This window comes from Diadema antillarum, unplaced genomic scaffold, assembly GCF_040938485.1.
Source record: "Diadema antillarum isolate AM-2024a unplaced genomic scaffold, OU_Dant_1.0 scf00000129, whole genome shotgun sequence".
NCBI lineage: Eukaryota > Metazoa > Echinodermata > Echinoidea > Diadematoida > Diadematidae > Diadema > Diadema antillarum.
Window position 1 is genome coordinate 990,425 of NW_027271018.1, and position 12,070 is coordinate 1,002,494.

Sequence of the window (12,070 nt, forward strand, 5' to 3'; positions counted from 1 at the left end):
TAGAGACTGAAAAACTCAATTTGTCGTGGTATGTTGTGACAGAGATTCAATACTCTGCATGGCCACAATGTGGCACGCACATGCATTTCGTTAGCGGCTGATGAATTAGTGTCTGCGTTCTGTACTGTAGGTGGACTAAAATGCGGTGGCATGTACAGTACGACGGTGATCTTGAGCGTGGCACATTTTTTGAGGCCCGGCGGCCTCGCGTCATGACTCGAGCTAACGAAAGGATGCCAAAAGAAAAAAAAAATATATGGTAAGAGCAAGAAGACGACTATCATGCTACATACATTGACCACTTTGTATTTCAAAGTAGGGGGAGCAGGTGGTGGAGTTGGTGAGATAGACTTAGCGGCAGACTCGATCTGTGAAGAACACATCAGAGGAGGAGGAGTAGAAATAGGAAGAAGGCAGAAGAAAAAAAAAGTGGAAGAATCATAGAATCATGCATAGAAATCGTGGAGTCTCAGATATAAGAGGCCATACTGAACATCTTCATGCTGGACACGTTTACATTGGTGCATCTGCCAAACAATGAAAGTTGGATTTTGGCACGTTCTTTTAATTCATGACTGGATTCCGCCACCATGATATCCACAGCCTTCAGTTACATTTGTCATTGACGAAGCTATCAATCTCCCTCTTTTTTTCTTCCATTTTCTGGCTAAAGTCCATTCTCATAGGAATTCTTTCAAACTCGTGGTTTGATATGCCATTTGCTTGATGAAGTACATAATCCTGTGCCAAACGCACGCATGCTTCCCAAATTACATTGTACCTCAGCAGTTTTAAGAATGCATAGGAAGTCTTTTTTTGTGTCTTTCACACAGAATGAAAAACCCACCTCCTCTGAATACATCCTTAATTCCCCTGTGATACAATTTTCTAAAATGGGGCATATACATCTTTGGATTTCTTTTCTTTTTTTTTACATATATCATGAGTACATCTAAATCCCTCGGTTTGCACAGAAACCTCTTCAATAGAAAGGAAAAGGATAAAATCATATTTCCCTTGTCCCATTATTCTTACAGTTGAAATTATTTATCAAAATTAATTTTTTGAAAGACAGAGGTCAAGCTGCTAATGGTACAATTACCAATGGAAAATTTTTTTTTTCACATGTTCAAACTATTTGGAAAGTTGTCAGGTTTTAATATTATCACCTCATCTGAACTGATTGTGGCTCATATCACAGACTGCTGAAAATATCTTCAAACTTTCAGATTCTAACACTTTTTTCCCCACCAATTTTGATCAAGAATTTATTTGTTTCATTTGTTCGAGTTTACCTTATATATTCATGTCCAACTTGAGCGTGAGAGAGTGGTTCCTCCTTTAATTTGCCCCCTCGTGCATTGCATGTTAATCCCTTTCCACCAGCCTTGGCGATACATATCTATTATACCACGAGTTTCACTTATTGTGCCCTGTCATTAATTTGATAGCCTCGGGTGAACTTCAGAGTGATGCTCAATTTGTTGTAAAAAAAAAATAACACTGACCTTTCCTGAACTATCCCTGATGGCTAAGGACAAGGATAAACAAGGGTACAATTCTTGGAAAAGGAAATCCTTCTTGTTTTTGCAGTTAATTTTGAGTGGGTTTCATGGTGGCAGACAATGTAATTTACATGGCACAGAGAGTGCACAGGCCTGACATAGTTATCATTTCGTCATCGGTGATGAGGCATTTTTTTTTTTTTCACTTGTCACTGACTACAATTCATGCTCGTTCCTGGACATCCAATGATCTTTGCAAGGGAATATATATATATATATATATATATATATATATATATATATATATATATATATATATATATATATCTCTTTTTTAAAATTTTTTTTTGGGGGGGAGGGTGACAAAAAAGGCATGCCTGGTCTCGTAATAGAATGGTGTTCAGTTTCAAAACTTGTACATTACTAGCTTCTTGGCTTGGACATGAGTGGTGTGCACAGCTGAACAGCCTATTCCAACTTCCATTTACAGTTGCCTGGAACAAGTCATGCAAATGCAAGAGAGAATCTACACATTGATGCTTGACAATAATTACCATGTCTTACTTACGCTCGTTGGAAATTGCTAGTATCTAGTCACAGAAACAAGAGAAAGCTACAATGAAAAATACAAGCTTTGGAAAAAACAATCCTGCAAAAAGAATAGACTTGCACTATTTCAAACTGTTGATGAATGAGGGGGGGGGGTGTGATTCAAAGACATGCATTCATTTCACAATCTGCCATGTATTCACATCAAAGCAAGACCAATACAGAAATAAAAAAGAGATACATGTATTGTACACATAATCTTGACAGAGCTGTTTCAAAGATTACAAATCATTGAATGTTCTGTCAGTTTCATCCAAAACAGAAGTGCTTTGCAATGTACATGTACACCTTAAAGCCATTGCCATGCACTTAAAAATTTGATAACATTTTTTGTACAGTTCTTTCTCAACTAACAGGATAACAGACATTTCTCTGCAGCGGATATGAATGAGTTTAGGACTTGATGAAATGAGAATCATACATATCACACAGGCGATGGCCTTGTTTCACCAAGATTTCATAGGGGGCAGTGATCTGTTTGGGTAGGGAGCGGTTCAACAGGGTCAGTGAGGGTTTTGGGTGAAGTGTGCACTGAACCCTTTTCGTGCCAGGAACTTTGAACAGTGTGCACATTGCTAGGAGGTTTCCTCTACACACAGCAGACAAAGGGTTAAGCATGATACACAAAGCTTGAAATATACTGTACATGCAGTATCTGGCAAGACCGCTTCTGAAAGAATGTTTGTGTTTCTACGTAACTTGACACAAAAGCGTATGATTTTGTTTTGATTTTACAATATCTACATGTGCTTTTGTTGTAGTATTTCTTTTTTTTTACTTATTTCTTTTTTTAACTTTTATACTATCATCGTTATTGATTTCTCCCTTATTCAATTAATTGATAAATTTATGTACTCTCTAATTCAAATTATCATTATCTACATGTTAATGTAGTGAATCTTTCATTCACTCACTGATAATCAATAAACCTGAATGTAACACTGCACTCTTGGCAAGAAGATATATGAATCTTGTCATTGAGTAGATGAATGATGTCTGATGTGCTAGTATTTGTGGGCAAAATCCATTCCCCCAAAAGGTACAGAATTTCATTAGCACTATGCGAGTGATTGTAACTGACTGTGTGATGTCTTCATTTACGGGTGAGGTTGGGTAGGAATGATATATCTCTTATAACCTTGTCAGACAGCACTACATTAACTAATTCAATATAAAATCTATGTGTCAGGGAGGGGAATAGAAAGAGATAGTGGGGGGGGGGAAACGAAAATTGATAGATCAAAAGATAGCATGATGGATACAGGAAGAGAATGACAGAGAGAGGAGATTGATAGACAGATAGTCAGATTAATATATACATAAACACATAGATAGGCAGACAAGCAGAATGACGAGGAGAGAGTGAGAGAGAGAGATATAGAGAGAAAACTTATGGGCGGATATCTTTTGCTCGCAGTATCATGTGTGCTTCGGTCCGTGGCTACATCCGTCCGATAACAGTTTTTATGGCTCGCATCGCTGATGACATTTTAAGTACACATACAGTGCCACAGAATCAATTAATTAGATTCAGGAGACTAACGCAGTGACCTTGACGGGGGAAGATGGCAAGAGGCTCGGTGTGCAGCTAAAGATGTTTGAAAAAAAATTCCTATATCATTTTGAAAAACCTTATAGACGAATGTTTTAATACATGACTAAAAAACCTGGAAATCGTGCGCTCACAGTCTCAAGCAATTCTAGACTGTGAGCACAAGAGTGAGAATAATTTGATTCGGGTTTGCTATATTTCACAAATTTTGAAAAATTAAGATATGAAGCATAATACAGAGTGTGGTATATATTCCTAGCTCCACATTCTCTACTGAGGAAAAAATCCTGTGAACATTAATTGGTTTATAATTATACCATCTGATGCTATGTATTTTGATATCATATGATATATTGCATAGCGCTGATGTGACTAGTGATGTGTCATATGTTGTGTTTCCACTATACACTGTGCTGTTTGTGTAACATGCCTTTGCACACCTTCTACTAAAGACATGATGGCAGACAATCATATTTCACAATGTTGATTGAGATTTTTTTTTTTTTGTTTCCCTATAAAAGCATTTGGTTTCCTTTTAATGGAGGGGTATATAATACGTGCATGTGTATTGAGTATGTGCGTGTATCAAAAGTCACATTTGTGCATGTCCGCTTATCTCTTTAGGTGTATTTGTCTGCTTGCCACATTCTCTCTTTTAAAATTCGACAAAACACAGGTTTTTAGCACACGGGAGAAGCAATGGTCGTCTCCACACATCGCAGCAAAAAGCCGCTCTCGGACAATTCTTCCCCAGTCGACAGGTTGATTTCGTCGTCACGGTAGCAGTGCATTGAGTGGCATCCTCGCCATACATATTAACTAGGCACAGATTCACTATAGAAGGGCACATGGTAATAACACTTGCATTAGACATTCTGCAAATACTTCTTGTGATTGCATTGCTTGCAAATCTCCTCTTCTCCTTATTTTTAAAGTCTTTTCACACTTGAAAGAATAAAGAAAAGAAGAGAGAAACTCCAACTTCCACGACTGCTGGACTTCTGGCTGCTGGAAAGAAAAAAGGTTTGGTGTTAGATCTAATATTCTTCAAAGCTGAAAAGGAAGACAAGGATACTTAAATAAACATAGAGAAAGTATGGACAGATTGTGGGAGACCATCGACACAGTTTTATCTCTCGATTTGAATCGTGCATATACATTGTACATGAATTGATGGCATTCGCTCTATTCTTAACAAACAGGCCTATCAGACTAAGAAATATGAAGTGCATGCTTAAATAAGGTTTATATATTAAACATGTACATATATATACATATATTACATATATATTCATATATGAAATAATTCATTACACGTCATTGACATACATGGACACGATATATAACACTATCTCATAGAATTTACATACTAGGGGATTTACAGAATGGGAGGAAATTCAAGGTGCAAATTGTGGTCATTAATCTTATCAAAAAAAAGAAGAAGATGCTTAACAGGTTAGGTGCAACAATAATAACTATAACCTCCCAAGAGGACACTTATGGAGGTGGCAACTGCTACTGCTCTCTAAGCGAGTCCCTGGTCCCACAGACGCAAAATCTAGAAACACTTTGGTCCAAATCACCAGCCTCATCATGTATAGGATTATAGTTAGAATTCTGCTAAATGTGAGCGACGAAAGTCTGTAGTACAAAAATGGTATCTTGATTTTCTGGATTGAAACCATGCTCAAATGCCCTAACTCACTTCACAAGGCATGTTCCCAAGATCTGGGAGCAATGCCCTAGCCTGTAGTAGAAGACGTACGCATCAGACCTGCCTATCAAAGAAAACCCAGGCATCTATTAAAGTAACTACGATATTCAAACAGGGCTTGCAAAAAAAAAATCATGATATCATTGCAGATGAATGCAATAAAACTGAACGAGGTATGCTAACTGCTTTTGTCCCTGAATATGGGGATATCCATATGTGTTTTGCTCTGATATAAAAAGAGAGAGAGAGAGAGAGAGTAAAGTAGAATGTACTAACAAACCTATAGGACAGGCAACAAAGATGTATTTTTTCTTTTGTTAACACAATATTCTTCAAACCAAATCAAATCAATCGAAAGATTTTTTATGTTACGTGGAGTCGTTTCTACGAAAATGCAAGTGGACGGACATCAAGCGGTGTATATTTACCTCACTGTTGGAGCGCATGGCGAAGAGGTTTGCCATGATGGAAGAGAAGCCGGGAGCAAGGCAGCTCTGGGCGATGAAACCCAACTTGAGCTCGGCGATGCAGATGACATCATCACCCTCTCGCCAGTTCCAGCTGGGAATGTTCAACAGGTGAGCCTGATGGCAATCGACAAAAAGACAGTCAAAAAGAAAGAAAGAAACAAACAAACAAGCAAAAGATAAAAATCAAACCTACGGTCACATAAAATAATTTCAAAAAGAAATTCTATCCTGACGTTATGTTTCTTTAACAATGATAACACAAAAATCAGAGAAGTAAATCTGTGAAATTTTTTTGGGAAAAAAATTGGACACTAAAAAAAAAAGTTTTGAACTCATAGGCCCGAATTCACGAAGGTGGTACAAACAAAACCATGGTTTAAACCATGGACAAAAACCATGGAGCGCCAAGTGTCGGATGGAATATTTTGTTATGAAATCAGTCATTTCGTTGGTGAAATGATCATTTTGGAATGAAATGACAACATTTTGTAACTAAATGGACATTTCTTCCACGAAATGATAATTTCGTTAACGAAACAGTCATTTTGTCGACGAAATGACCAATTTCGTAACGAAATATTCTGTGAGACACTTGGCGCTCCATGGTTTTTGTCCATGGTTTAAACCATGGTTTCATTTGTACTACCTTCGTGAATTCAGGCCTTAAAGTTTAGAGGGTATGAAAAGACAAATTGGCAACTCTGTGTGTTCTTGGTGTTGAGCGGGCTCTCCATTCAGTTTGTACACAAGCAGGGTAAGGGAAGAAATGCAGTAATAGTATTCAATAGTGAGAGTAAAACAAATGCTATAAGAAGCATTACAGCGTGTTCCTGCTATAACAAGCATGGTTATAACAAAATTCCCCCGAAATTATTATTGACATTATCTTTATATAATAACAAAATAATAAAATAAAATCCCAGTTTCACTCCCCTGATCTCATTTCAGAACACCAGCTTTACGGCAAGCCTTCAAAGGCAGTCACGTGGACAATCAAACGGGTCATCAAACCCAAATTTCCTCCAACCTTGCACAGCTTGTCTTGATAGTGATTAATGAAACACGCACACAAAAAAAAACAACCTCTCTGGACAATGGCCGAATCTGATGAACACCAAGGGGATGTCGACGCTTTGAATTACCCGTCGGTCATCTGAGAGGCACAATGATAATGCCTCGCTCGGCAAAGGGAACGTAACACTGATTGATTCTCTGGGAATGCGTCCGCTAGTCCGAGGGTCAGTCGGGACCGGAAAAGTCATCAAGGCGGGTGGCGTTATGAATGCACTCAAAATTGCAAACGACAAGCCAGGGCCACCAGGAAACAACAACAAAAACAAAAGAAGCCTCATCTCGTGTCAAAGAAGAACAATGAACTCCCGTCAACCCCACCATTAAGTAATGGTCAGCGTGTGCAAAAAACTGTGATATGGAAAGTCTTGCCAAGATACAATAACACACAGGTTATTTCAAATGGTCAACTCTCAAAGGAAATATCCAATGACACTGACCATCTGTAATGCATTCATGGCAAAATTGAATATTTTTCCTTCCTCTCTATATTTTGCGGGTATGGCTTCAGCGTTACCTGCAGCAGAACATTGCATTCTTTAAAAGATATTTCTGATTAAACAGACATTACTTTTTAATGAGGAATATCAATTTGCACTACGCAAAGTAGTCTAGAAATCCAGTCAAATTCAAGATAATTTCTAGAATTGTATGCTGACAGTCTCCGATTCTAATGTTCATGTTGTTTTTTTTATATTTGTTTTGAAATGCATATTTTACATGCCACTAAATTTTCGCCGCATGCACTGAATTGGGACAACCATCTACACAATTTCCCCTCCCATTCCTATAATGCTCTTCCTTCCGCCTCCCCTCCAAAGGTAATGGAATCCCCCAGCTCACCTTGTTGTGGTATTGCATGAGCTGTACGATGACCCTGATGTGGGGGTGGTAGTTCTTGACGGAGATGACCCTCATGATGTTGGCAGCGTCCTCAGCGTCTGGATCGGGGCAGTACTTGTCACATAGAACCAGACATCCATCAGCATCTTTCATCTGGGGAATGGAGAATGAAAAATATCTCTCAAAAACATCCTTTCTACCAAGAATTCCAAGTCTCAATGAAGTCTCACTGAATAGGTTTGCACTCGAGAACCTCTGTCTGAAATCATCATTTAACATATTCTTTACGATAAGTGTGGATAAGACAAATACAGTCAAACCTGCCTTAGCGGTCACCTCTCTATAGCGGCCACCTGTCTATAGCGGCCACTGAAAATTCCCCCCGAGAGAAAAGCAATGTTAAAGACCCTGTGTATAGCGGCCACCTGTCTAACGCGGCCAGCGGCCACAAATTTTGTTTCCCGCGGTAGATTTTAACCTGTCTATAGCGGCCAAAAACCCGACAGAGCCGTAGCCGAGCCGATAATTCAGCGTGTTTTTCTGCTTGTTAGCCGTGCCAGCATTCCTGGGCAACGTTCAGTGATCTCAACCGTTGCATTCATCACTTATTCAGTCACAATAATGCACTAGTGTTAAGCTTTCTTCATGACTGTATGTACACATACTACATGTACTGTGCAAAAATTTCATGAACACCAGCATTGTTCTATGCATGATACACACATGTGTATACGTACACACATACATGTACATGTACATGTACATGTAAGTATATATAGATGTATACAACGATGATACATGTTACCTGTCTATAGCGGCCACCTGTCTATAACGGCCACTTTTCCCGTATCCCTTGGGTGGCCGCTATAGACAGGTTTGACTGTACATATATACACAACATTTGAAGTGGAAAAGTAAGAAAAATGCAGGTTTTTTTCCCGGCCTTCTGAAATTTGGACTGTCTAAACATTTTTGGTATGCATACTGCATAAAATGGATTAGGGTTCTTACCGAGCAAGATAGTAAAACCACAGACTTCCAAATGGGCATTCCTGAACCTCTCTCTCCAAATTGATCTAAAGTTAGAGTGCAGTAGGTTTAACTCTCATTCCCTACAGTAACAGTCTGGCACCTGGCCGTGTGAACACAGCAGGTACAGGCTGTAGCATGCCACTGTACTGTACATTTGGGGACATAATACAACAATAACAATGACCCTGTTCAGTAATGAAAATTAAGCCTGCTACTATGGGTGTGTGTGTGTGGGGGGGGGGGATGAACTTGAAAAATGTCCATCTCATCTGCACACGTCACTGTACCTTGACCCTCTCTAAGTCGACAGAGTTAAGAACAGATCCCTGAAAGTATTGGAGCTGGGTGAAATGCCGCTTGAAGAGAGCCTGCAGCTCGAGGTCTGGAACAGCTCTGTAGGCGGGTGGGAAGAGGAGAGAAATAGATGCACAAAGAATGATGATTAAAACTGGGAATTCATCTCTGAATTTAACACTTGTGGACAATGGGACACTTTGGTGAATCTGAATGAATGAGAAATCCCTGTTGCAGAGATGCAGCAATAAGCATGATTCACATCTCTTGCTCAACACTGAGATAAAAGATATGCTGATATGCTTCATGCAGAAAAAAAAAAGAAAAAAGAAAAACTTCTCAAACGTATCCTATACCATCCATTCAACTGTCAGGGATAGTGAAAATATGTGAGGAAAAAACAAAACAAAACAAGAACACTTGGAACAGCGTTAACGATATAACAACATTATTTGCATGGCTGAATATTGCATGGATAGACCTGTGCATCAATGCACTCATATGTTGATTTTTTTTTTCCCTGTACTGATGTTTTCAGTGTAAACAAAAAAATGGAGGAAGAAATCATGGGACACACAGATTGAAGTGAAAACACCCCTGCAAGCCATATACTCCACAAAAAAAAAGAGAGATAACAATAATGATAATCAAATACATGTATGTACAGTGTATGTATGCATTTACAACAAATTTGTTCTCAACATATGAAGAGTGGGATAATTGCAACAGCAAGATGGACTGTGAATTTGCGATACTGTATGTCCTGGTTTAGCTACAATGTCATTCTTGGAGTAACTTTTCATCAGTTTCCAGATATATGCATACGGCGCATAGCAGATGTGCAGCTATTTATATCATATGCATTTCAGTGCATGAATGTATAATCATGACTTTGTATGGGAGCAACGCCGACCAAACGGGGCTGACGCATCTCAACAGCAGCTCCAAGTCATGGACCGGCACTGGATGCCTCTACGAGCCGATGGTACGGTTGCTAGGAAGTACAGTCTCTCTCTAAACAAAGGGCTGACATTTCGAACACATCGCCGCGTTTCAATTCGGGCAAGAAAACATGCACCACACCCAAATTGTTATTCAGTGAACGCACTCAGTTTAAAGCATGGCGTGGACTCAAAAATTATCTGTGAATGCACAAGTAGAATGTAACTGTTGTTTCTCCCTTCCTTCCATCCATCCTCCGGTTACTTTTCCACCTCTTTTCTCCTCTTCTTCTTTAATACCTTCCTTCTCTTCTCCTTCATCTCTATCACCTTTGCCAATCCTATCTGTTTATTCTGTTTCATCACCAGATTGTAGCACACTTTGTTAAGGGTGCAAATGTTACAACGTTTTACATGATTGTGCAATGCATGGGTGCAGTTTGAGTGGGTAAAGGACAACCCCACAAAAAAAAGGAACAACATGCAACCCAAACAAACATCCAAAGTGGAGCAAAATTACAGTATGAATCAAGCTCTTCTAGCCGCCACGCATGTTTGTATTCAGCGGATCTGCGCAAATATTCCCTCAGTCAATCAACAGGAGCCAATCAGCATTGAGCCTCTCACTGGCAGCCAATCAGTGTAAGCCAATCAGTGTAAGACAATCAGTGTAAGACAATCGGTTCAGTGCCAATCCGGCGGGTAAAAGAGGGTGCCACATTACTTTCTCTTCCACTGAAGGCGATGTCTTGTGGAACCTTCCGGAAAAGTCAGAAACAGTACTGGTGATCTTTGTCCTTTGTTTTCATTATTATTATTTTAATTCTTATTCTTATTCTTATTCTTCTTATTATTATTATGATTATCATCATTATTATTATTAATACTATTATTATTGTTTTTGTTATAATTATTATCATTACTACTACTACTATTACCACTATTATCAGCACCATCATCCTTGTAATTATTATCATTGTTATCATTATCACCATAATCATTAACACTATTGTCTTCATCATAATCATTGTCAATACTTTTACAGCAATATGAAGGGCTAAACCACAAGACTGTAAGGTTACTCCCCAGCACAGCTTGTTTACTAAAAAGTCAGCAACAAAGAGCAAAGCCCCAGCAGATTTTGAGTCGCCCCAAACCAACCGTTCCTCAACCAGCTGCTGGTGGCACGCGGCACGAGAGCACCGTTTTTTTCCTCGTCCGCGCCAGGAATTGGGTTAGGGAGTGAATCGAAGTGTGACCGCTCATGCCACAGTTGGATCCCATCCGATGCCAGTCAGCCAGTCAGCTAGTCAGCCAGATTCTGTACCACTCTTCTCCCTCACCCTACCCTCCTACACACCCCCTCCTCCCCTCCTTTCTCCTCATGTTCACTAATCTCTTCCCTTCCCAGCACTGTCTCCCATCTCTCCATCCCCCCCCTTCCCCTTCCCTCCTGGAATCCCCTGGCCCCTTCCTCCGATAACCCTAATCTCGGCACTCCTGTAATCCTCGCTACCCAGATATATGAAAGTGCCGGCGCTAGAATTTGCCGCGTGATGCCCACATTAGATTTGCAGTCATGCACACATGCTAGATTGGGTGCATCCCACCGCCATAAAAAGACCCACACTCACAAACCTACATGTACATGGGAGTGCAGATGCGACAATTTGAAATCTTCATCGAATTCGGAAATGTCTTGCAGGCTCTTACTTTTCTCAAGGTAAATGACCCGTCCCACGTTTTTTGTACTTTTGTCAGACCCTGGGTGCCAGTGCAAGAATGTACTACAAAGCCAAGAGGATCAACATCCAAAACAACAAAAAAACATAGTGCATATTGCCATAAATGAATAAAGCTGATAAAACAAGTGTTTTCTGAGGCATTTTCACTCTTGCACATCTAGCAGTAGAAGGATTATAGGTTGTTTTTTTTTTAACTAATCAACACGAGATATATTCTGTCATAAACATACCAAACTTTTACAGTTGTCCCTTTTCAATGAAACTTACATCCCTATTCTGTTCATTTTATTTCCT

At 39.4% G+C, this 12,070-nt stretch overlaps 1 protein-coding gene across 1 annotated transcript in view; it reads right to left on the reverse strand.

Moving 5' to 3' along the window:
• The window catches only part of LOC139720559 (calcium-activated potassium channel subunit alpha-1-like), a 235,292-nt gene that overhangs the window by 61,534 nt on the left and 161,688 nt on the right, over nt 1–12,070 (reverse strand). The window contains exons 9-11 of the mRNA XM_071631911.1: nt 9,084–9,189; nt 7,765–7,917; nt 5,809–5,964 (exon numbers count right to left, since the gene is read on the reverse strand). Coding sequence (XP_071488012.1) covers nt 5,809–5,964; nt 7,765–7,917; nt 9,084–9,189 — 415 coding nt within the window. The remainder of the gene's footprint in view (nt 1–5,808; nt 5,965–7,764; nt 7,918–9,083; nt 9,190–12,070) is intronic.